The sequence below is a fragment of the Pelodiscus sinensis genome, chromosome 5, assembly GCF_052426305.1.
Source record: "Pelodiscus sinensis isolate ZL-2025 chromosome 5, ASM5242630v1, whole genome shotgun sequence".
Lineage (NCBI taxonomy): Eukaryota > Metazoa > Chordata > Testudines > Trionychidae > Pelodiscus > Pelodiscus sinensis.
In genome coordinates this window covers 13,416,709-13,438,134 of record NC_143056.1, presented here as the reverse complement: position 1 = coordinate 13,438,134, position 21,426 = coordinate 13,416,709, and the positions used below count along the sequence as shown (strand labels likewise).

Here is a 21,426-nt window from a genome sequence, read left to right as displayed (position 1 = left end):
TTCTACCTCAGGTAAGTAAAAAACATGGAGACCTGAGAAAAGGATTATAATTTGGGGGAGTATGGCCAGTAATAGCAGGGATAAAGGAGAGACAACTGTCAGGGGGAATCAAATCAGTATCTCATACTAATATGAGATGTATGCTAGTAAATAAAACAACTATGCCATAGTTGGCGTCATAGAAATTTGGTGGGATAACACACATCATTGGAATATTGGTATAGATGGGTACAGCTTGCTCAGGAAAGACAGGTGGGGGGAAAAAGGAAGGAGGTGTTGCCTTATCTCTATAAAAATGTTTCCTGTGTCATCTGCATTCACATAAGCAAAGTCCTACCCACTCAGCCTGGCCCTCCCCATTGGCCAGAGGCGGGAGCCAGGGCTGCTGCAGCCTCAATCCAGCCTTCCCCAGCGGCCAGAGGGAGAGCCAGAGCTGCCTTGGTCCAGCCCTCCCTAGCAGCCTTGGTTGGGGGAAGAGAAGACGGGAGAGCCAGGACTGGTGCAGCTCTTCTTAGCAGCTGGGGTGGGGACAAGCCTGAGCTGGGGCTGCTGCAGCCTCCACTTAGCCCTCCCCAGCAGTCAGGAGAGGGAGAGCCAGGGCTGCCTACCACCAAACAGAAGGAGGTTGGTGAGTGTAGCGAGCAGGGGATACATATTAAAAATGTATACATGTGTACTGAGGCTGAGATGGAAATAGGAGGCAGACCTGAAAGTCTCTGAGTAAGGATAAATAGATGTACTGCAGGCTACCTACCAGGAAGTAGTAGTTGAACAAGGCTTTTTTTAAACAACAAAATCATCCAAAGCACAGGACTTAGTAGTGATGGGGAACTTCAGCTTCCCAGACATACTGGATTGATGGTGATTGGATGCCTAAATAGTGAATGAATCTCAGTGAAAATGGAGTAAGATCGGAGGCTAAAATAAAGGAAAAAAAAGCACATTAAAAATTATTTAGACAATTAGATGTCTTCAAGTTACCCCAGAGCCTGATGAAATGATTCCTAGAATACTCAAGATGCTGAATGAGGATATCTGAGCCATTAGCAATTATCATTGAAAAGTCATGGAAGATGGGAGAGATTCCAGAAGACTGGAAAAGGGCAAATATAGTGCCCCTCTATAAAAAAAAAAAGAAAGAACAGCCCAAGGAAATACAGACTAGTCAACTTCTCTACTAATAAAAATAATAAAGCAAATAATTAAAGAATCAATGTGAAAACATCTAGAAGATAAGGTGATAAATAATAGTCTGCCTGGATTTGTCAAGAAAAAATCGTGTCAAATCAATCTGATAGCTTTGTTTGACAGGGTAGCAAAGCCTTGTGGATGGGGGAAAGCGGTAGATGTGACCCATATTGGTCAGACCAATTGGTCAAATACCATCTAGACCAGTATCCTGTCTTCCAACAGTGGCCAATGTCAAGAACCCCAGAGGGAATGACTAGAACAGGTAATTATTAAGTGATCAATGTCTTGTTGCTGATTACCAGCCCTGAAAAACAGGGTAGGGACTAAGAATGTTAAGGACTAGTTGCTTCCCTCCCCCACCTTGCTGCCTCTGTCTGGGCTCTGTGTGGCACTGCTGCTTTGAAACGCTGTCGGGAGCTCTCGTACATTTCAAAAGGAGGAATGTGGAAGTGCCTATCAACTAGTCGGTGGAAATTCCAACTACTCAACTAGTAAATTACTTGTTAGTTAACATCCTTAGTAGGGATACCATCTCTGCCCATCCTGGATAATAGCCATTGATTGACCTATCCTCCATGATTTTTTTTTAACCCTATTGAAATCTTGGCCATCACAACATCCTTTTGTACAGAGTGAGAAAAAACCTCCAAACACTGAAAAGTCCCGGTCGTACTCTCCTCATATCATAACAGTTCCATATCCCTAATCATTTTGTTGCCCTTTTCTGAATCTTTTCCAATTGCAATATATCTTTTTTGAGATGTGACCACATCTGCACACATTATTCAAGATGTGGTCATACCATGGGTTTATAAAGAGGCAGTAAGCTATTTTCTGCTTTCTTATGTATTCCTTTCTTAGGGTATGTCTAGACTACATGCCTCTGCCAACAGAGGCATGTAAAATAGGCTACCCGACATAGTCAATGAAGCAGGGATTTAAATATCCCCGGTTTCGTTAAAATAAAAATGGCCGTCATGCTGTGCTGGCTCAGCTGATTGTCGGCACAGCACGTGAGTCAAGACGCAGATCGGTCAACAAGGGAAGCCTTTGTCAACTGCTCTGTTATGCCTCATGAAACAAGGTTTACAGGAGCGGTTGACAGGCTTTCCTTGTCGACCGATCCGTGTCTTGACTTGCATGCTGTGCCGACAATCAGCTGAGCCGGCACAGCGCGGCGGTAATTTTTAATGAAGCCGGGGATATTTAAATCCCCGCTTCATTGACTATGTCGGGTAGCCTATTTTACATGCCTCTGTTGGCAGAGGCATGTAATCTAGACATACCCTTAATGACGGGGGGGGGGGGAGGTAAGGAGGGATTAGGGAGAGGAAAGAGGTTGGGCAGGGGTTGAGCTTTTGTGGAAGGAGTGGAGGTAGGGTGTGGGGCAGGGATGGAAGAGGCAGGGACCGAGGTGGGGGCAGGACTGAAACAGAGTGAGGGATGAATACCCCGAGTAGAAAGTCACTGGCATAGGGAGGAAGTCAGCACCTATGGAAGTAAGATGAAGCAGTAGGAGGCTGGAGATGGAGCTGCCTGCCCTGAGAAACTTCTAAATTAGTGGTGTCCAAACTTTTCTTTTTGTGCCCCTCCATCCTTACTTGTAATGGAATGTCTCTGTGCTCCATCACCCACCCAGCTGGGAGCAGTTGTGGCTGGCCAGGAGCTGGAGTGGAGCAGGGCTGTGTGGTGCTCTCTCTCCAGCCCTGTGGGGGCTGGCCCTGGCCTCCTCACATCCTCATCTCTGGTGTCCTCAGCAGTCCCCAAAGGAGGCACACCTAAGGTTGCCAACCCTCCAGGATTGTACTGGAGTCTCCAGAAATTAAAGATTACACTTTAATTAAAGAGGTTATATGATAAAATCTCCAACCAAAGCTGGAAACCCTAGGCATGTCCCATTGTTTGGAGACCACTGTTCTAAACTACAGAGCACTTCTGCTTAATAAAGGAGCTATGTTGGGGGAGGGAATAAAATGAAGCAAAGGTTTGTTGCCTTATTTTCTAGATCACTCATCTAGGCTGGAGAAGCTAGTTTTATGGGAAAAAAGAAGTTTGAATATTGACTCAACTTATAATCAAAATGGCATTTAAATGCTTGTGCAAATAAAACCCTGCAATAAGAGTGAAGCCACAAAATTTAATAAAACGTCTGGTTTTATTTAAAAAAAATTTACAAGTCTCTTTTCTAAACCTCAAACATCCATAGCTGAATTATTCACATCTTCCATTAGATGTGGCTTATTGCTTCAGCCCCTCTCAGGAAAGTGCCACATGAATAAAGAGTTCCCCTTCCACAAAAATGCATCCACCACTTTATAAAGCTCTTGTGCAGACTTCTTTTAAAAATACTTTAGTCAAGCCAGCTGTGTTTCAGTAATTTACATCTACATGAAAAGTGAGACAGCACGTTAACGATAGTGCAGAGGACAGCAGTTTTACTGGACATTTCTTGACTTGCTCCTTGTTGCAGGCCAGTCTCCACTGCTCACAGGCTGGTCTGCAGGCTAGCTGGGATGCCAGAAAAGCCCACTGAAAGCATCCTGTAGGGCTCGGTGACAGGCAAGGGAGGAAGTGTAGCCTCCCGCAAGATCCTGTGGAGAGGTAGCTCGGACATGGTTTAGATATCTAAAACAGAAAAGCATTGTTTTAGCCCCCAAACGATCATATATATTGTGGTAAGCCCAAGATTTTTTTTTTAAGTTCCCACATTGAAAACTTTTCCAAGAATGGTCAAAACATTATTCGAAATCTAAGACAATTTATAGCAATCAAATACATTTAATTGATCAATAAGCAAAGTATCCTGAGTGATTTCTAACATATGTAAAGCACAGAGATTATTCAAGTCAGGCCACATACAAATGTATTTTGTATAGTCATCAAAACTAGATTTCTAAAAGTTTTACTGATCAAATAGTAGAAGATAATGTGCAATATGGCTTGTAAAGTTCAAAAAACAAGGGTTCAAAGACCTTCTCAGACAAATTTCAGGGACCTTATAGCTGATGTGCTGGAAGAACCTGCCCATGTGTGGTTAACACAGATTCCCAACCTTTTCTGCCATGGCACACCTTTACACCTTTCAGTATTTTGAGAGACACCACCATATTTCATTTGGAGACATGAACCAATTCTAAACAAGGCTCTCAAATGGATTGGATTGGAGGAATTTGGCCTCAGCTGCAGAAGTTCTCAGCTTTACATCTGTTCATCCCAAGCCCAGCAATGAATTTTGCCCCCCCCCCCCCGCAAACAGCCAAAACAATCCTGTGCCCCACTCTCCAAATCAGTTCTGTTCTTACCCTCCATCCATCCAGGCCCCTCCTCACCCCAATTCTGCCCCTCACCTGCACCAGCTCTACTCCCCTAGCTCCCTCACCTCACACCCAACCCTCGCTTCACCTCACCTCTGCTTCTCCTGGAGTTCTTGTCCCCTCTCAACCCTGCAACAGAGTCCCCAACTCCCCTTCCAGAGGCTCTTTTCCCCCACCTCTGGTGGCTGCAGAAGGGAGGAGAAGAGGATGACTGAGCTCTGATTGGTTGCTGAGCCCCTGAAGGAGGCAGGATAGTAAGGCAGACAACCAATCAGAAGGCAACTTCCCTCCTTTCCCTCCCCCCACCTTTCTGCTCCCATTCCACAGGGCTATCTTAACCTCACTTTGGAAGACAGAATGTGATGCATGCATCACATTAACATCCTGGAGAGCTAAACTACAAACTGCAATCCACCTCCAACAGTAATTCAAATACAAGGAAAGCTTTTCTTTTGTTTTCTAGTTTAAAAAAAAAATCCATGGCGCACCTGTTTGGGCCTGATGGCACACCAGCTGGGAAACACAGATGCAGAATACAGGCACACCAGCTGGGAAACACCGATGCAGAATACAGGCGGGCATGTAAAATGCATCCCTAGATATCCTCACAAATTTTGGCTTTTCTAGATGCAATTTGTATCTATGCATTTTTTTTAGTTGCTTTTGTTACTTCTCTTCAAAATCTAGGTATTTGTGTTGAGTAAATTAAAGCACTTAAGAACATAAGAACGGCCATATTGAGTCAGACCAAAGACCCTTCTATCTTGTCTTCCCATGGTGGACGATGCCAGGAACCCCAGAGGGAATGGACAGAACAGGTAAATCATCAAATGATATCTTGTCACCTATTACCAACTTTGATAAACAGAGGCTAGGGACACTATTCCTGCCCATGCTGGGAAAAAGCCACTGATGGACCTATCTTCCATGAATTTATCTAGCTCTTTTCTAAACTCTGTTAGTCGTGAGCTCCCTACCAGAGACTGCTGTGAAGGCCCACAAGTGAACTGTGCATTGTGTGAAGAAATATTTCCTTTTGTTTTCAACCTGCTGCCTATTCATTTCATTTTGGTGACCCCTAGTTCTTGTGTTACGGGAAGGCATAAATAACTCTTCCTTATTTATTTTCTCCACACCAGAGGTTTTGTAGATCTCTATCATATACCCCCTTAGTCATCTCTTTTCCAGGCTGAAAAGTCCCAGTCTTATTAATCTCTCCTTATATGGCAACTGTTCCATATCCCTAATAATTTTTGTTGGCCTTTTCTGACCCTTTTCGAATTCCAATATATGTTTTATGAGATGTGAAGACCATATCTGCACACAGTATTCAAGATATGAGAAGACCATGGATTTGTAAAAAGGCAATAAGATATTTTCTGTCTTGTTATGTATCCCTTTCTTAATGACTAGTTACAGAGTAAAGAACATTAGAGGTATCAGTCTGTATAGAGTCAGATAGTTCTATGGAATTCTAGAGTCTCCTAGGAACTCACAGAACAAGCACAGAGGGACAACAGCAATACAAGCTTCCCTACATTGTTCTCAAGAGACCTTTGGGTAGATCTATGTGAACTATTAATGACAGACTGCCAGCAGAATGCCAGTGGTGCTGGTGGGTTTAATGACACCAAAACTGCTCTGAGAATGAACATCTAGAATTCCACGGAATCCATTAAGTTACACTGGTGCATGGAAATTGCAAAACCAGACCCACTGGTGAACAAATCCTTACAATACCCCAGTGAGGTAAATATTTTCTCCATTTTACAGACAGGAATTTGGAATCAGAGATAGATTTCCCCAGATGCCTTACTGGCAAGTGGAGTTATAGACTCACAGAATACTAGAACTGGGAGGAACCTTGAGAGATCATCAAATCTAGTCCCCTTCCCTCAGGAAAGGATCAAGCACCATCTAGATCAGTGTTTCTCAACCAGTGGTACGAGTATCCTTAGGGGTATGTCAACACAACTGAAATTTGGAGAAAACTGAATTTTTGTTTAAAGTTTTATAGTGTTTTATTATTTTTGTACTTTTTACACCCAAAAATTTCATCGCCCACCCAGCTACGATTAAATTGTTTAAACAAATGTGTTGCCATGGTAGAAAAAAAATTGTGTACATCTGAAAACTGTAGGTACTGAGGGTACTTTTTTTCTTTTTTTTTTTTAGAAGAGGTTGAGAAGCATGGATCTAGATCATCCTTGACAGATGTCTATCCAAACTGCTCTTAAATATCTCCAGAGATGGAGATTCCACAACCTCCCTAGGCAATTTATTTCAGTGTTTAACCACCCTGACAGGCAGGAAGTTTTTCCTAATGTCCAACATAAACCTCCCTTGGTGCAGTTTAAGCCCATTGCTTCTTGTCCTATCCTCAGAGGCTAAGGAAAACAATTTTTCTCCCTCCTCCTTGTAACACCCTTTTAGATACTTGAAATCTGCTATCATACCCCCTCTCAATCTTCTCTTTTCCAAACTAAACAAGCCCAGTTCTTTCAGTCTTCCCTTGTAGGTCAAGTTCTCTAGATCTTTAATCATTTTTGTTGCTCTTCTCTGGACCTTCTCCAACTTCTCCACATCTTTCTTGAAATGTGATGCCCAGAATGGGACACAATACTCCAACCAAGGCCTAATCAGCACAGAACCAGAAACTCAATTTCACACAAGGCTAGAAATACCTAGACCAAATTTGAACCAGTCACCTGAAGCTTTTAAGAGGTTAGGCTCATTGTGTGACCTTGAATTTTCATGCTCTCCCCAGCCCTTTTTAGGAGCCCAACGCTGCAGTTGTTTGGCCCACTTGGAACAACCAGTAAAATGACAGTGTTGTACCAAGAAAAATGGGGTTAAATGGGGCTCGAGTGTTTCATTTAGTGCCATAACTCATAATCCCTGCCCTCCACATAATAAAGATGTAGGGCCAGATCCTCAGCTGGAGTAAATTACCTGGATGCAGCTACTGCCATTTATACCAGATGAGCATATAAAAAGCCCCAGGTCTACAGCCTAAAGATCACCAGTTGAGTGGCTGTCTCAACCTTTAAAAGCCAGATACAGGACCATAAATGAGAATTTCATTTGTAATGAAAGCCACGGAGATTAAACTATATGTTTTGATTCATCACATTTTAGTACAAGTTGCTCCTGGGAAAGTTGAGTCATTCCACCCCTGGCTTGGAAATTCAAGCATAAACTTGCAATGCACACACAGCATTTTTATATGTTATCCTGAGAAACCCAAAACAGCTGCACTTCTGGCAGGAAAGTAGAGGACCACCAGTAAAATATCCAAAACAGTTGCATCTTTTAATTTATGACTGCACTGTTTCCATAAAGAGTATATAAAACAGCTCAGCTTTTATAGGTAAATCATAATAAACAGTCATACCCCATTGATGCCATAAATGTGTAAAAAAGTTTATTCAAAAATGATTAATTACAGTTTGAAAACTATTTCTCACACCTAATAAGTCACAGACCTGAGTGATATTTCTAACTGAATTATTGTTAGTAAAATGCTAAATTAATAGATTGAGTTAGTCTTTTATTGCCAAATCCAGGCTTTATACGGACAAGTGCCGGGAAGACTTCATGATGCTAAAGATAAGTTCTCAACAACATGGACATTACACTGTACAAAGAAATGCCCTTTCAACATCAGTGGTAACCTACAAATGGGGGAAGAGGAGAGGGAAGTTTGTGCTATTGTTAGTTACTATATGGAATATGAAAGAAGGCATAAAAGAGCTCCTGCTTTTCTTTTATGAAGATTTTTTTTCCTTTGGATTGCCCTTCCAAACATTGGGAATGAAGTCCCATGGTTCTTGGTTTTTGTGGAAGAGTTAGGACAGCTTTTCCCCAGAGTTTATGACGCCCAGCATCACCTGTAATAGTAGTGAGTTTTTATACATGTTGAACCTCTCTTGTACGTCTGTGGTTTGGCATGATTTTAGTGAGCTAGATGTCCACTTATCATGGGCATGGTCAAGTTTCCTGCGGTCCCATAAAGTTTGTTTACGGCCACCAGACCTGGTGCTCAGTGTTCTGTGCTGTTATTTAGTTCTAATTTACCCCTATATTTCTTCTAAGAGCCTAATAAGCAGTGGAAGAGATGATAATGCTGCTAGACAATACCGACCTCCCTTGATTCAGCAAATTCGCTGGTTCGGCACTGTTCCTGTGTTGAAGGTGTCGGACTAGAAAATTTAACTTACAGTCTTAATAAGCATCATCTCACTTAATCAAGCTTTTCTTGTGGCAGAAGCTTAATAGTTCTCCAGTCGTCTATGGAATCTTCTAGAAAAGACCTAATTTCATTATAGTAAAAAACAAGCAAGGAGGGGTAATCCCTCCAAAACACACCTTTTCTTGAAAAACCTTTCAAACCCTCCTCAGACATTGCAGGGAGGAGAAGAGTGGGAGGACAATCTATTGTTCCCCCCTTTCCAGATCACCTTAAAATGGGAGAACAACAAGTGGTCCTGTAACACCTTAGGATACGTCTACACAGCAGGGCTAGAGGTGAATTAAAGTGCGCAACTTCAGCTACGTCAATTGTGTAGTTGAAGTCGAAATAGCTTAATTCGGCTTTTGGCGCTATCTACATAGCAGGAAGTCGAAGGAAGAACACTCACTTCCTTGTGAAGTGAGGGTTACCATGAGTCGGAGTAAGTAGTCCTTCAGCTCAACATTATTTCTAAATAAAGGCTCGTAGTGTAGATGTTATTTCAGAGTAACTTGCAATTAGAGACTAACAAGAGAATATAGATGGCATCATGAGATTTTGTGGGCACAAATCACTTCTTCTGTTAGTCTTTAAGGTACTACAGAATGACTTGTTTTTTAGATACAGGCTAACATGGCTACCCGACTGAGACTTTCAACTTGGAGTCAGTTTTATAAAGATGTCTGATTCCACAGAAATTATGGCATTTACAATCAATTAGTATATGATCTCTGAAGCAGCACAAAATCATTACTGCTGAAAAGATTTAAAACCTAATTTTACCTCGGCAACTTGCATTAATTCTTGCTTTTCGCAATAAAACAAACATGATACATTGTTGGCTTTCAAGTGAGGCATTTATTTTCTTGTTAAGTAATGTCAACTTAATGTTCTTAACTCCTTTAATTACTGTAGTACACCAGAGCATTTTAAAAAGGATCTGCCACGCTGAAACCACACAATGAGAAATAAGTGTTTTGCCTCCTTTTTCACATTAATTCACATCTGTGTTATTTTAATTCCTTCATGACCAAGGTTCATCTCTGAACTGGATTCCTGGGGTTTCTGGCAGAGGTCAGTATCTTTTCATGTACACCTTTACAACAGCACCAGGAAAAAGAGCTTGCCAAGTCTATTTCCAAAAGTCAAGCTCAGTTGGGTTTTGGAACCTGTAGGTAATTGCTCTGACTAGTTAGCAAATTCCAGCACACTATGTCTGTTTTTCATAGGTTTATTTTAAGTATCTGTAAATCTTACATGCAGAAATCAGGAAAAAGAGGTTTGCTTTTTCTGGTGTATAGTTTTTCATGTATCTTGTTTTTACTGAGGGCAGACTAAACTCTAAGGTTAAAAAAACATGCACTATTATTTTTGAATAAGGTTAAAGACCCATATGTTCTCTAAACTAGAGCTTTATGTTCTTCCCATTTGCCATGTTGCCAGTACTCTGCCCAAACAAGTCCTCTTTCTGTACCTGTTGCTACTGATCTCTCGTTCACCCAGCCCATCAGTTAGAACCACTCTATTTTGTTCTTTGTGAGTCTTGAGGAATTTCACATTTTCATCATAATGTGAAACAAGCCTCCTGTTTTCAAGGGAAAGTGTGTACAATTATCCTAGAATCTTCCAGGCCATACTGATCATTCATTTTTGGGGGTGAGCTTCCCCTTATACTTCCCTCCTCCCTTCAAAAGCATGGCTGGACACTGCTCTAGCAGTGGTCAGCAGTATTCAATCAATCAATGGAGCACTCCCATTTCTGAAAGACTAGGGGACCCTCGACTTTAATTTCCAAAAAGGCAGCACCTTGTTCTAACTTAGGCTTTCTGATAAAGGCTTTTCTGGTGGACCTTTTGCATGGTCACCTTTTATAACTGTATCAATTACATTAAAAGGAACATAATCAAATAGTTTAAACTTAAAATTGGACCTGCTTAAACGCAATTCTTCTTTTTAGAGTTTTATGTCATAAGAACATAAGAACGGCCGTACTGGGTCAGACCAAAGGTCCATCTAGCCCAGTATCCAGTCTACCAACAGTGGTCAGCACCAGGTGCCCCAGAGAGGGCGGACCAAAGACAATGATCAAGCAATTTGTCTCCTGCCATCCCTCTCCAGCCTCTGACAAACAGAGGCCTAGGACACCATTTTATCCCCTGGCAAATAGCCTTTTATGGACCTAACCTCCATGAAATTATCTAGCTTCTCTTTAAACTCTATTATAGTCCTAGCCTTCACAGCCTCCTCTGGCAAGGAGTCCCACAGGTTGACTACATGCTGTGTGAAGAAGAACTTTCTTTTATTAGTTTTAAACCTGCTCCCCATTAATTTCATTTGGTGTCCTCTAGTTCTTCTATTTAGGGAACTAATAAATAACTTTTCTTTATCGGCCCTCTCCATACCACTCATGATTTTATAGACCTCTATCATATCCCCCCTCAGTCTCCTCTTTTCTAAACTGAAAAGTCCCAGTCGCTTTAACCTCTCCTCATATGGGACCCGTTCCAAACCCCTAATCATTTTAGTTGCCCTTTTCTGAACCCTTTCCAAGGCAAAAATATCTTTTTTGAGGTGAGAAGACCATATCTGTACACAGTATTCAAGATGTGGGCGTACCATAGTTTTATACAGGGGCAGTAAGATATTCTGGGTCTTATTTTCTATCCCTTTCTTAATAATTCCTAGCATCCTATTTGCCTTTTTGACCGCCGCTGCACAGTGTGTGGAAGTTTTCAGAGAACTGTCCACGATAACTCCAAGATCTCTTTCCTGATTTGTCGTAGCCAAATTAGCCCCCATCATACTGTACGTATAGTTGGGGTTATTTTTCCCGATGTGCATTACTTTACACTTATCCACATTAAATTTCATTTGCCATTTTGTTGCCCAGTCACTCAGTTTGGTGAGATCTTCTTGGGAGTCCCTCACAGTCTGCTTCTGTCTTGACTATCCTAAACAGTTTGGTATCATCTGCAAACTTTACTACCTCACTGCTTACCCCTTTCTCCAGATCATTTATGAATAAGTTGAAAAGGATTGGTCCCAGGACTGACCCTTGGGGTACACCACTAGTTACTCCTCTCCAATCTGAAAATTTACCATTTATTCCTACCCTTTGTTTCCTGTCTTTTAACCAGTTCTCAATCCAAGAAAGGACCTTCCCTCTTATCCCATGGCCATGTAATTTACACAAGAGCCTTTGGTGAGGGTCCTTGTCAAAGGCTCTCTCAAAATCCAAGTATACTATATCTACTGGATCCCCCTTGTCCGCATGTTTGTTAACCCCTTCAAAGAACTCTAATAGATTAGTAAGACAGGATTCCCCTTTACAGAAACCATGTTGACTTTTGTCCAATAAATTATGTTCTTCTACATGCTTCACAATTTTATTCTTTACTATTGTTTCAACTAATTTGCCCGGTACTGAAGTTAGACTTACCTGTCTGTAATTGCCAGGATCGCCTCTAGAGCCCTTTTTAAATATTGGTGTCACGTTAGCTACCTTTCAGTCATTAGGTACGGAAACCGATTTAAAGGATAGGTTACAAACCACAGATAATAGCTCAGCAATTTCCCATTTTAGTTCTTTTAGAACCCTTGGATGAATGCCATTTGGTCCCGGAGATTTGTTAACATTAAGTTTTTCTATTTGTTCCAAAACCTCCTCTAATGACACTTCAATCCGGGACAATTCCTCAGATTCATCACCCAGAAAGGACGGTGCAGATTCAGGAATCTCCCCAATGTCCTCAGCCATGAAGACTGAAGCAAAGAAATCATTTAGTTTCTCCGCAATGGCTTTATCGTCCTTGATTGCTCGTTTTATAGCTCGATCATCTAGGGGACCCACAGGTTTTTTAGCAGGCTTCCTGCTTCTAATGTACTTAAACATTTTGTTATTTCTTTTTGAGTTTTTGGCAAGCTGTGCCTCAAAATCTTTTTTTGCTTTTCTTACATTTTTACACTTGATTTGACAGTGTTTATGTTCCTTTCTATTTATCTCACTAGGATTGGACTTCCACTTCTTAAAAGATACCTTTTTGTCCCTCACTGCTTCTTTAACATGGTGGTTAAGCCACAGTGACTCTTTTTTAGGTCTCTTGCTATGTTTTTTAATTTGGGGTATACATTTAAGTTGGGCCTCTATTATGGTGTCTTTAAAAAGTTTCCATGCAGCTTTCAGGGATTTGGCTCTAGTCACTGTGCCTTTTAATTTCTGTTTAACTAACTTCCTCATTTTTGTGTAATTCCCCTTTTTGAAATTAAATGCCAGGGTGCTGGACTGCTGAGGTGTTCTTCCCACCACAGGAATGTTGAATGTTGTTATATTATGGTCACTATTCCCAAGCGGTCCTGTAACGGTTATATCCTGGACCTGATCCTGCGCTCCACTCAAGACTAAATTGAGAATTGCCTCTCCCCTTGTGGGTTCCTGCACTAGCTGCTCCAAGAAGCAGTCATTTAAGCCATTGAGAAATTTTATCTCCGCTTCTCTTCCTGAGGTGACATGTATCCAGTCAATATGGGGGTAATTAAAATCCCCCATTATTATAGAGTTCTTTATTTTGGAAGCCTCTCTAATCTCCCTTAGCATTTCAATGTCAGTATCGCTGTCCTGGTCAGGTGGTCGGTAATATATCCCTACTGCTAATTTCTTATTATTGGAGCATGGAATTACTATCCATAGCGATTCTATTGAACATGTTGATTCACTTACTATTTTTATTTCATTTGATTCTACATTACCTTTCACATACAGTGCCACTCCGCCACCCACCCGGCCTGCTCTATCCTTTCTATATATTTTATATCCCGGTATGATTGTGTCCCACAGATTTTCCTCATTCCACCAGGTTTCAGTGATGCCTATTATGTCAATCTCCTCATTTAATACGAGGTACTCTAGTTCACCCATCTTATTAATCAGACTCCTAGCATTTGTGTACAAGCACTTCAGAAATTTGCCACTGGTTATTTGTCTGCCCTTCCCTGATGCATTGGATTCCTTTGTATGCGGTTGTTTGTCTGCTCTGGCCCATGGTTTGCCCTCTCCCCTCCTCTCTTTCTGACTACAGCTTAGAGAATCTCTATCAATGGATTCTCCTCTAAGAGAAGTCTCCCTCCGATTTACGTGCATCTCTGCACCAATTGGCTTTCCCCCATCTCTTAGTTTAAAAACTGCTTTACGGCCTTTTTAATGTTTAGTGCCAGCAGTCTGGTTCCACCCTGGTTTAGGTGGAACCCATCCTTCCTGTATAGGCTCCCCCTCTCCCAAAAGTGTCCCCAGTTCCTAATAAATCCAAACCCCTCTTCCCTACACCATCGTCTCATCCACACATTGAGACTCTGAAGCTCTACCTGCCTACCTGGCCCTGCACGTGGAACTGGAAGCATTTCCGAGAATGCCACCATAGAGGTCCTGGATTTCAGTCTCTTTCCTAGCAGCCTAAATTTGGCCTTCAGGACATCTCTCCTACCCTTCCCTACGTCATTGGTACCTACATGTACCACGACCACCAGCTCCTCCCCAGCACTACACACAAGTCAGATGCCTCGAGAGATCCACAACCTTCGCACCAGGCAGGCAAGTGACCATACGGTTCTCCCAGATGTCTGTCCAGATGTGTCTTTTTAAATCAATCAGATTCAGGTAGAACAACACTATCCGAGATGTTGACCATTCTCCAGTTTCTAGCACCAGTCACAGGAGATTTTTCTCTCGGTGGTATCTATTGGGCAGGCTCTAGTGCCCTCTGGTGCCATGTGCTCGTGCAGCATTAAAAGGGGTCCAGCCATCTCCCCCCCTTTCTTGCTGGTTAACTGTAACAGAAGGCAGGAGAGTGGGTCATGGAATGGATATGAACAACATATCTTGGAAGTACAGCTACCGAAAAGTCAGTAACTGTTGCTTTTTCTTCAAGTGATTACTCATGTCTACATCGTGTTAGTCTGCTCCAAAGTGGTACCTGAGGAAGTGAGCTTGGAAATTCATGGGCATATGGATTGCAACACTGCTCTATCAAACCTGGCATCATCTCTAGCCTGCTGGGTGACAACATAGTGAGATTTAAAAAAATAAGTGCGCAGATGACCAGGTTTCCGCTCTGCAAATATCCTGGATTGGGACCTGGGCCAGAAATGTCATATGGCCACATATGTGTTACAATGCACAAGACTGCATCTTAGACTCCTTCAAACATGAGCTCTAATTGAAATGGTTGTCAAGACGGTAGGAGATGGAGTACCCACCCACCTGCTCAGAAGAAATGTGAATGCAGGAAGTGATCCAGAATAAAATTATTTGGGCCAAAATTGACAGGCCTTTCATCTTGTCTGCTATTGCCACAAAGAGCTGTGTGGAATTATGGAATGATTTGGTCTCTCCTATATAGAAGGCTAGGGCATGCCTCACATCCAGCATGTGGACATGCTGGTCCTCTCTATTCTTGTATGGCTTGGGGAAGAATACTGGGAGGAAGATGGCCATTGCAAAACCATCTTTAAGAGGAATGAAGGGTGGGGACAAAGTTGTACCTTGTCTTTATCGTCGTATACTGGGGTTCTGAGACTCTCCTGGCCAAGGTAATCTCTACCAAAAAGGCAACCTTCTGGGACAGGGCATGATGCCAGTGGCTCAAAGAGAGGGCCTAAGAGCATCTTAAGAGCACCAGGTGTAGGTCACACGGGGTCACAAATCTGTGGGTATAGTCTCGCTAAGCCTCTAAGGAAGCAAATTGATATTTGCTAACGAAAAAAAAAGTGACCTACCATCCACTTGCAGGTGGAAGGCCAAGATGGCTAACAGGTGTACCCAGTGATGATAGCAGTACCAAGAGCATGCCTCTGGGGTAGATGGTACCAAAGTTTCACTGGTGTCATGTTGACGTCTAGTGCCAAGGGATGGTCCAGGAAGGGACTCTACTTTGCTTTGTATGTAGACTTTCTCAGTGGTGCTGCCCTCGGAGCAGGGACCGAGGAGTGGCCAGACTCAGTTGAACTCCCTGTGCTTGGCTCTTTTCAGAGTAAGGGAACGTCCACACTCGGCCAGCTGCTTCTTTTGTTTCTTCTATGGCACTGGTGATGGAGAGTGGTGCCAAGAGACTCTCATGGTGGGAGGAGCACTCTGCACCGACGCTGAAGTACTGGGTGCCAAGTTGGACTGGCTTAGCTCTGATGCGGGATGGGGCACCATTCTCATCAGGAAGGACTTCAATCTGGCCTTCCGGTTTTTCCTCTTGCAGGGCTTGAAACCCAGGTATCAGATCCCTCAGTGGTTCTCAATACAAGTCTCTCCCAGGCACTTCAGACAATTGAAGGGTGGGCCACTCACACACACAGGCTTGCTGCTGGAGGCACTGGGCTTGAAACCCAGGGACCAAGATATTCCCCAGCACCCAGAGAAAAGATTGGAAAGAGTGTTTAGAACCTAGGGCTAACTGATTGATTTTCTTATTCAGACATTTATCTGCATTAGGACAGGGCCTGGAGTCCAGGACCCCAGTGGGCACTGTAAAAATCTATAACAAAGGTGATACAAAAATCTCAGAGGGGTAGCTGTGTTAGTCTGTAACTTTAAAAAACAAAACAAAAATGAGTAGCCCTGTTGCACGTTAGGGCATATCGACACTGGGGAGTTATTTCGAAATAACAAGGCAATCAGCCACACTACCAAACCTGTTACTTCAAAATAATGGGCTTTTTATTTCAAAATAGTTATTTTGGAAGTTATTTCAAAATAACCTGGTAGTGCAGACATAGCCTTCAGATGATATATATATATATATATATATATATATATATATATATATATATATATATATATATATATATATATATAAAATCTCATGAGCTTTTGTGGGCAAAACCCACTTCCTTAGATGAACAGAGACAGGTGATACAGCCCATACAGAGGGGTCTTCGGAGCCAGCCCATATTCAGTTTAGTTATTAACATCTGAAGAGCAACTGTTGTAGTTTGTAACTTTGAGTTGTTGTAATTCAGCAACATTACTACATAGCCTGAGTCAACACTCAGATAAGAAAACAGAAAAATGCTTGATGATGCATCAGGTATCTCATGGATTCTTCTCCCAACCCATCCCAGATTGAGAAACTCCTATTTGGTATGGGCTATGGATGACTCATCAGTGGCACACATACAGCTGCATTTTTGGCATACAGATGTTCTTTATTTTTAAATCTGTTAGCCAGATGTTTTATGGGAAGTGTGGGGAAGATGATACTAATTCACAAGTTGTTTGACAAAAAGTGATAAAGTAATTCACTCAGTGAATCAATTTACTGCCTGTCTGACCCCAGCACATATAATGTAGTGGTCCGGGGCAGACACTCCATCTGGGAAATCTTTTAGATTCAGGGGTTAAATAATAATACAACAAAAATACTTAAATACGGGCCACACAAAGCAAGTGTGGAAAATGGCACTAGTTACACTGCTTGATGAACAGTCTAGTTCAGGGGTGGGCAAATACCAGCCTGCAGGCTGGATCTGGTCTGCCAGGAATAGTCCCTGGTGGGCCCACATCCCACCAAATTTACCTGCAGCTCCACAGGTTTGAGGGATCACAGTTCCCATTGGCTGCAGATCACTGTTCCCGTTTATCTGTGGCGGTGCAGTTAAATATAGCTGCAGTGGCCTACCTGGGGCTAGCCCTGGTTAATCCGCTGCCATTTTATTGCCCACCCCTGGTCTAGTTAGTGACCAAACCTAAGTGAGGAAAAAACAGCAATTGCCATAGCTACTGGCAACTTTTCAATACCCCATCTAAGGGACTTACCTTGGTGCACCTAACTCTTTAACTATCATCAAACAAAGTGTAACACCAATCCAAAAACAGATTGGGAATACAGACTTGGTAGATAAATTCACTCTCTGTGATGCAATGTCAACTACTGCCACCGTTATTTTATTAGTATACATTGAACTCCTGAATCTTACCAACATATCGTGGGATTCATTAGGTGCATGAGGCCTCTACAATAAGCTTCCAACACATTTGTTAGCAGAGCTTTTCACAGACCCATGTTCTTATCAGACAGCATTATGGTACCACTTCTGATTTTGAATATAAAAACCAGTTATTTCATTGAAAGCTTCTTCTAGTTAGCTATATTGCTGCACAAAACTCAAGCTCTCACTAACAACTTGGGCAGCCACTGGGTATAACTAGATGGAGGAAGGTTTATGCTAATCCAGAAATAAGATGCATCAGGAATTATGCTGTATCCAGTCTTCTGCTTGTCCACTGCAGCATGCATGCTTTTCATTGTTCCATATGGCTCCTAAGCAAACAGAACTCAAGTTTCAAGAAGCGGTAACCCTTTTGCTTGCAGTCAATGGCATGGCACGCTTCCCTATCTCCATGCAGACGATGCAGGATTTGCTTATAAAATATATCCAATTATAAAAGTGCATTATTTTATTAAAGTAACACCTAGAGCAGTGTTTCTTAAACTTTTTAATACTGAGGAATACCAAACAATTTTTTTTATGGAGAACACCAAGGATTTTTTTGTTGAGGGGAAAAAAGGGGGGTCGGGGTGGGGGGAAGTTATTGAGGAAAAAAAAGGTAACCTGCCCCCTTTAAGGGCAGCCATTTTGAATTCTGTTGCTTAAGAAACACTGACTTAGAAGACCAGTCAATATCAGACTGATTTTTGCAAGTTAATAGTCAAACATACAGTCAGAGTCCTTTCACCAAAGAATTTACAATCTATGTTAAGAGAAAATACAACAGTTGTATAACAAACACGTGGGAAGAGTGTGCATGGAGGGAAAGATTAGACACAGTGACAGGAATATACAGTGATATAGACCAGCTATGGGCCTTTGCCAAAGCCGTTTAAAATCCGTTGGCGTCTTTCCACTGCCTTGAAAAATTGGCTTTAAATCAGGCTCTTTAAGTACAATTTGTTGGGCAGAGGCTTTTTTGTTTTGTTTTGTTTGTTCTTCCTTAAGATACAACTAACTGAGCTATTAATCATGCCAATAATCCCTGCTGGCAATCTGCCTACTCACTTGTAAATATACATGAGCCTCCGTACTCTGGATGTCCCTGCTCCGGAACACTCATGGTTTGGACACTGGAGTGGGCTCTGCACCAGCTCTGCACACTGTTGTTCCTGCCTACCTCCACCTACGGGAGGGTGGGGGAGGAGACACGACAACAGTGCTTCTCCGGAGACTCTTTCCCCACTGCTCCCATAGCAGTGGGGCAGTGGGGGGGGGGGGGGGGCACAGAGCCCTGTGTGCTTCTAAGAGTGGGGTGCCAGGTAAGCACCCTACTCCCATCCCCCAAGACCCTGCCCTCCAGGGTCCATAACATTTCTTAATCTGGCATACTTTATTTCCCAGGGTTGCCTGATTTAAAAAGTGTATAACTAAAAGTTTTAATCAGCAACAAGACATTCACCAACACAACATACTCGCACTCTCATTCCTAATCCCCAGCACACATTTAAATACAGGCAATCCCCGGGTTACATACAAGATAGGGACTGTAGGTTTGTTCTTAAGTTGAATTTGTATGTAAGTCGGAACTGGTACATATTGTAGGGGAAACTCTAGCCAAACATTTCTCCAGAGCTCAGTTTTATTCTCCCACACCTCACTTCCCTCAGTCCTTTATTCTCAAGCTGAGGTGTCTGCTGAGAAAAGCCGCTCCGCGTCTCCCTGGTCTGCTGGGGGGGGGCGCTAGCTTCGCATCTCCCTGGTCTGCTGGGGGGAAGCAGCTAGTGCGGGGTTACCTCACCCCGTTTGTAAGTAGGGATCCGATGTAAGTCGGATCCATGTAACCCAGGGACTGCCTGTACCTGAGAAGAGAGAGGGACCTCTCACCAGGCCTATCAGCAAGAACCAATGGGAGAAGTTAATTCCCACAGTTTACTGAAAACTCCAAGCCATCTTGGGAGACTCTTAGCGACTGAGATGAGCTGAGACTGTTGAGCTATGGTAATACATGGAGGGAGAAGCCGCCTCTCAACACAGTCAAGACATAAGCCATAATGGTCTTCATTGACCAAAGTTAACTTTGAATTGCATCTAAAGGAAATAGGAAGCCAATAAAATGAACACAGTACTGCAATAACAGGCTCGTTGCTGCAAGTTTGGGGCAGTATTGTAGTGTCATGGTTATCCATGCCACAAGGTCCAGATCTGAAAGAACCACCCGTAGTTGAAAAAACTTTGCTTTTGGTCAATAGTGTCACTATGGGAAGTAGCAGCAGGGCAGGGGCCCAAAAGCAACCTGTTCTGCAGTGTGTGACAGTAAATAAAAGGAAGCAATTATCTCAATGCTGCATCTCAGTCATTGCCATAGAAACCATAATCTCAAGATAACCTAGCTGTTTCAACCAACAGGCTCCAACCTTGAAAACCCAAGGAAGTTTTTCAACCACAGCCCCAAGGGACCTGTGCCAGCTGGACACAAGCCATTGAGCACATTATGCGGCAGTCAGACCCCTCTCTCAGCCCTACCAGGCAGCATACCTCCTCCCAGGGGAAGGAGGAGCAGAATGAAGCCATGGAATTAATTCCCGATTTCCACCAGTGGAAGTGAGAGCAGAATCAAGCCTGTAATCTGTACTCACAATGAACTGTGCACTGTCACTGAACCACCAACTATGCACTGAACTGTGATTATGAAAGCTTCGCTCTTTGGGGCACCAATCCTGCCAACACTTAATTCCTGAGGGCAGTGCTACATTATGACCCAGACCCATTACTAAGGCATTACCAAATTTAAAGCCATGAAAAACGCATCACAGATCAGGAAATCTGGTCATTTGTGTACTTTTACCTTATACTAGGCATAGTTCCAGGGGAAGATCAGTGTTTCTCAAACTGGGGGTCCGAATCCAAAAGGGAGCATGGGAAACCACAAGGTTATTGGAGGGGCACAGGGGTAGTGCTAACCTTCTGCACTGCTTTCAGAGCTGGGTGTCCAGAGAGTGAGTACTGCTGGCCACACACCAGCTCTGAAGGCAGTGCCCTGCCAGCAGCAGTGCAGATGTAAGGATGACAATACCATACCAGGCTACCCTTACTTCTGTGCTGCTGTCTTCAGAGCAGGGCACAGTGCTTCATTTATTTAACATGTTTTAAATAGAAAACAGACTGTTCAACCAACAATAATTTCTCCAATTGGGAAAACTAAAGACATTCCACATGCAAAGCATGAAAAGGAAAACTAGGACTTCTATTAATTATTCTTGGTCTCTGTCTTATCTAACAAGATTTGTTTCAAATGCTTGTGAGTGTATCTTGGGCAGGAGCATGAATCAACTGTGTTTAGTAAGGCAAAAATGTTTTAAAAACTCATGCCACAGTGTGTCTCAATTAAAATGAAGCAGTACTGAGGTCAGCTGCTGGACATCAGCAGCAGGAAGACAAACTGCAGTGCAAAACAAAAGAAAGGACAAGTAATGTTACCCTTGGAACATCTGTTCTCTGATGAAGCCAGGTTTCATTCCAAAGGTGGGAAACCAATGTAATGATCTGGATTTATTCTTCCCTCTCTTCTTCCTTTCCTTTTCTCTCTCTGATGAAGGGCAAACATTTCAGACTGCAGCAGTTGGAAAATGTGCATGCCTTGCTGTAACAGCAAATGCTGACAAATTCAGTGGAGCAAGTTCTCAGAGTTGCTTGTTTCAGTTATGAATGCAACAGCAT

At 42.7% G+C, this 21,426-nt stretch overlaps 1 protein-coding gene across 1 annotated transcript in view; it reads right to left on the bottom strand.

Annotated features, from left to right (window-relative positions):
- Window positions 1–3,316: 3,316 nt before the first annotated feature.
- The window catches only part of MNAT1 (MNAT1 component of CDK activating kinase), a 206,665-nt gene continuing 188,555 nt past the window's right edge, over window positions 3,317–21,426 (bottom strand). Inside the window, exon 8 of the mRNA XM_006110770.4 lies at window positions 3,317–3,816. Coding sequence (XP_006110832.2) covers window positions 3,696–3,816 — 121 coding nt within the window. The 3' untranslated portion in view covers window positions 3,317–3,695. The remainder of the gene's footprint in view (window positions 3,817–21,426) is intronic.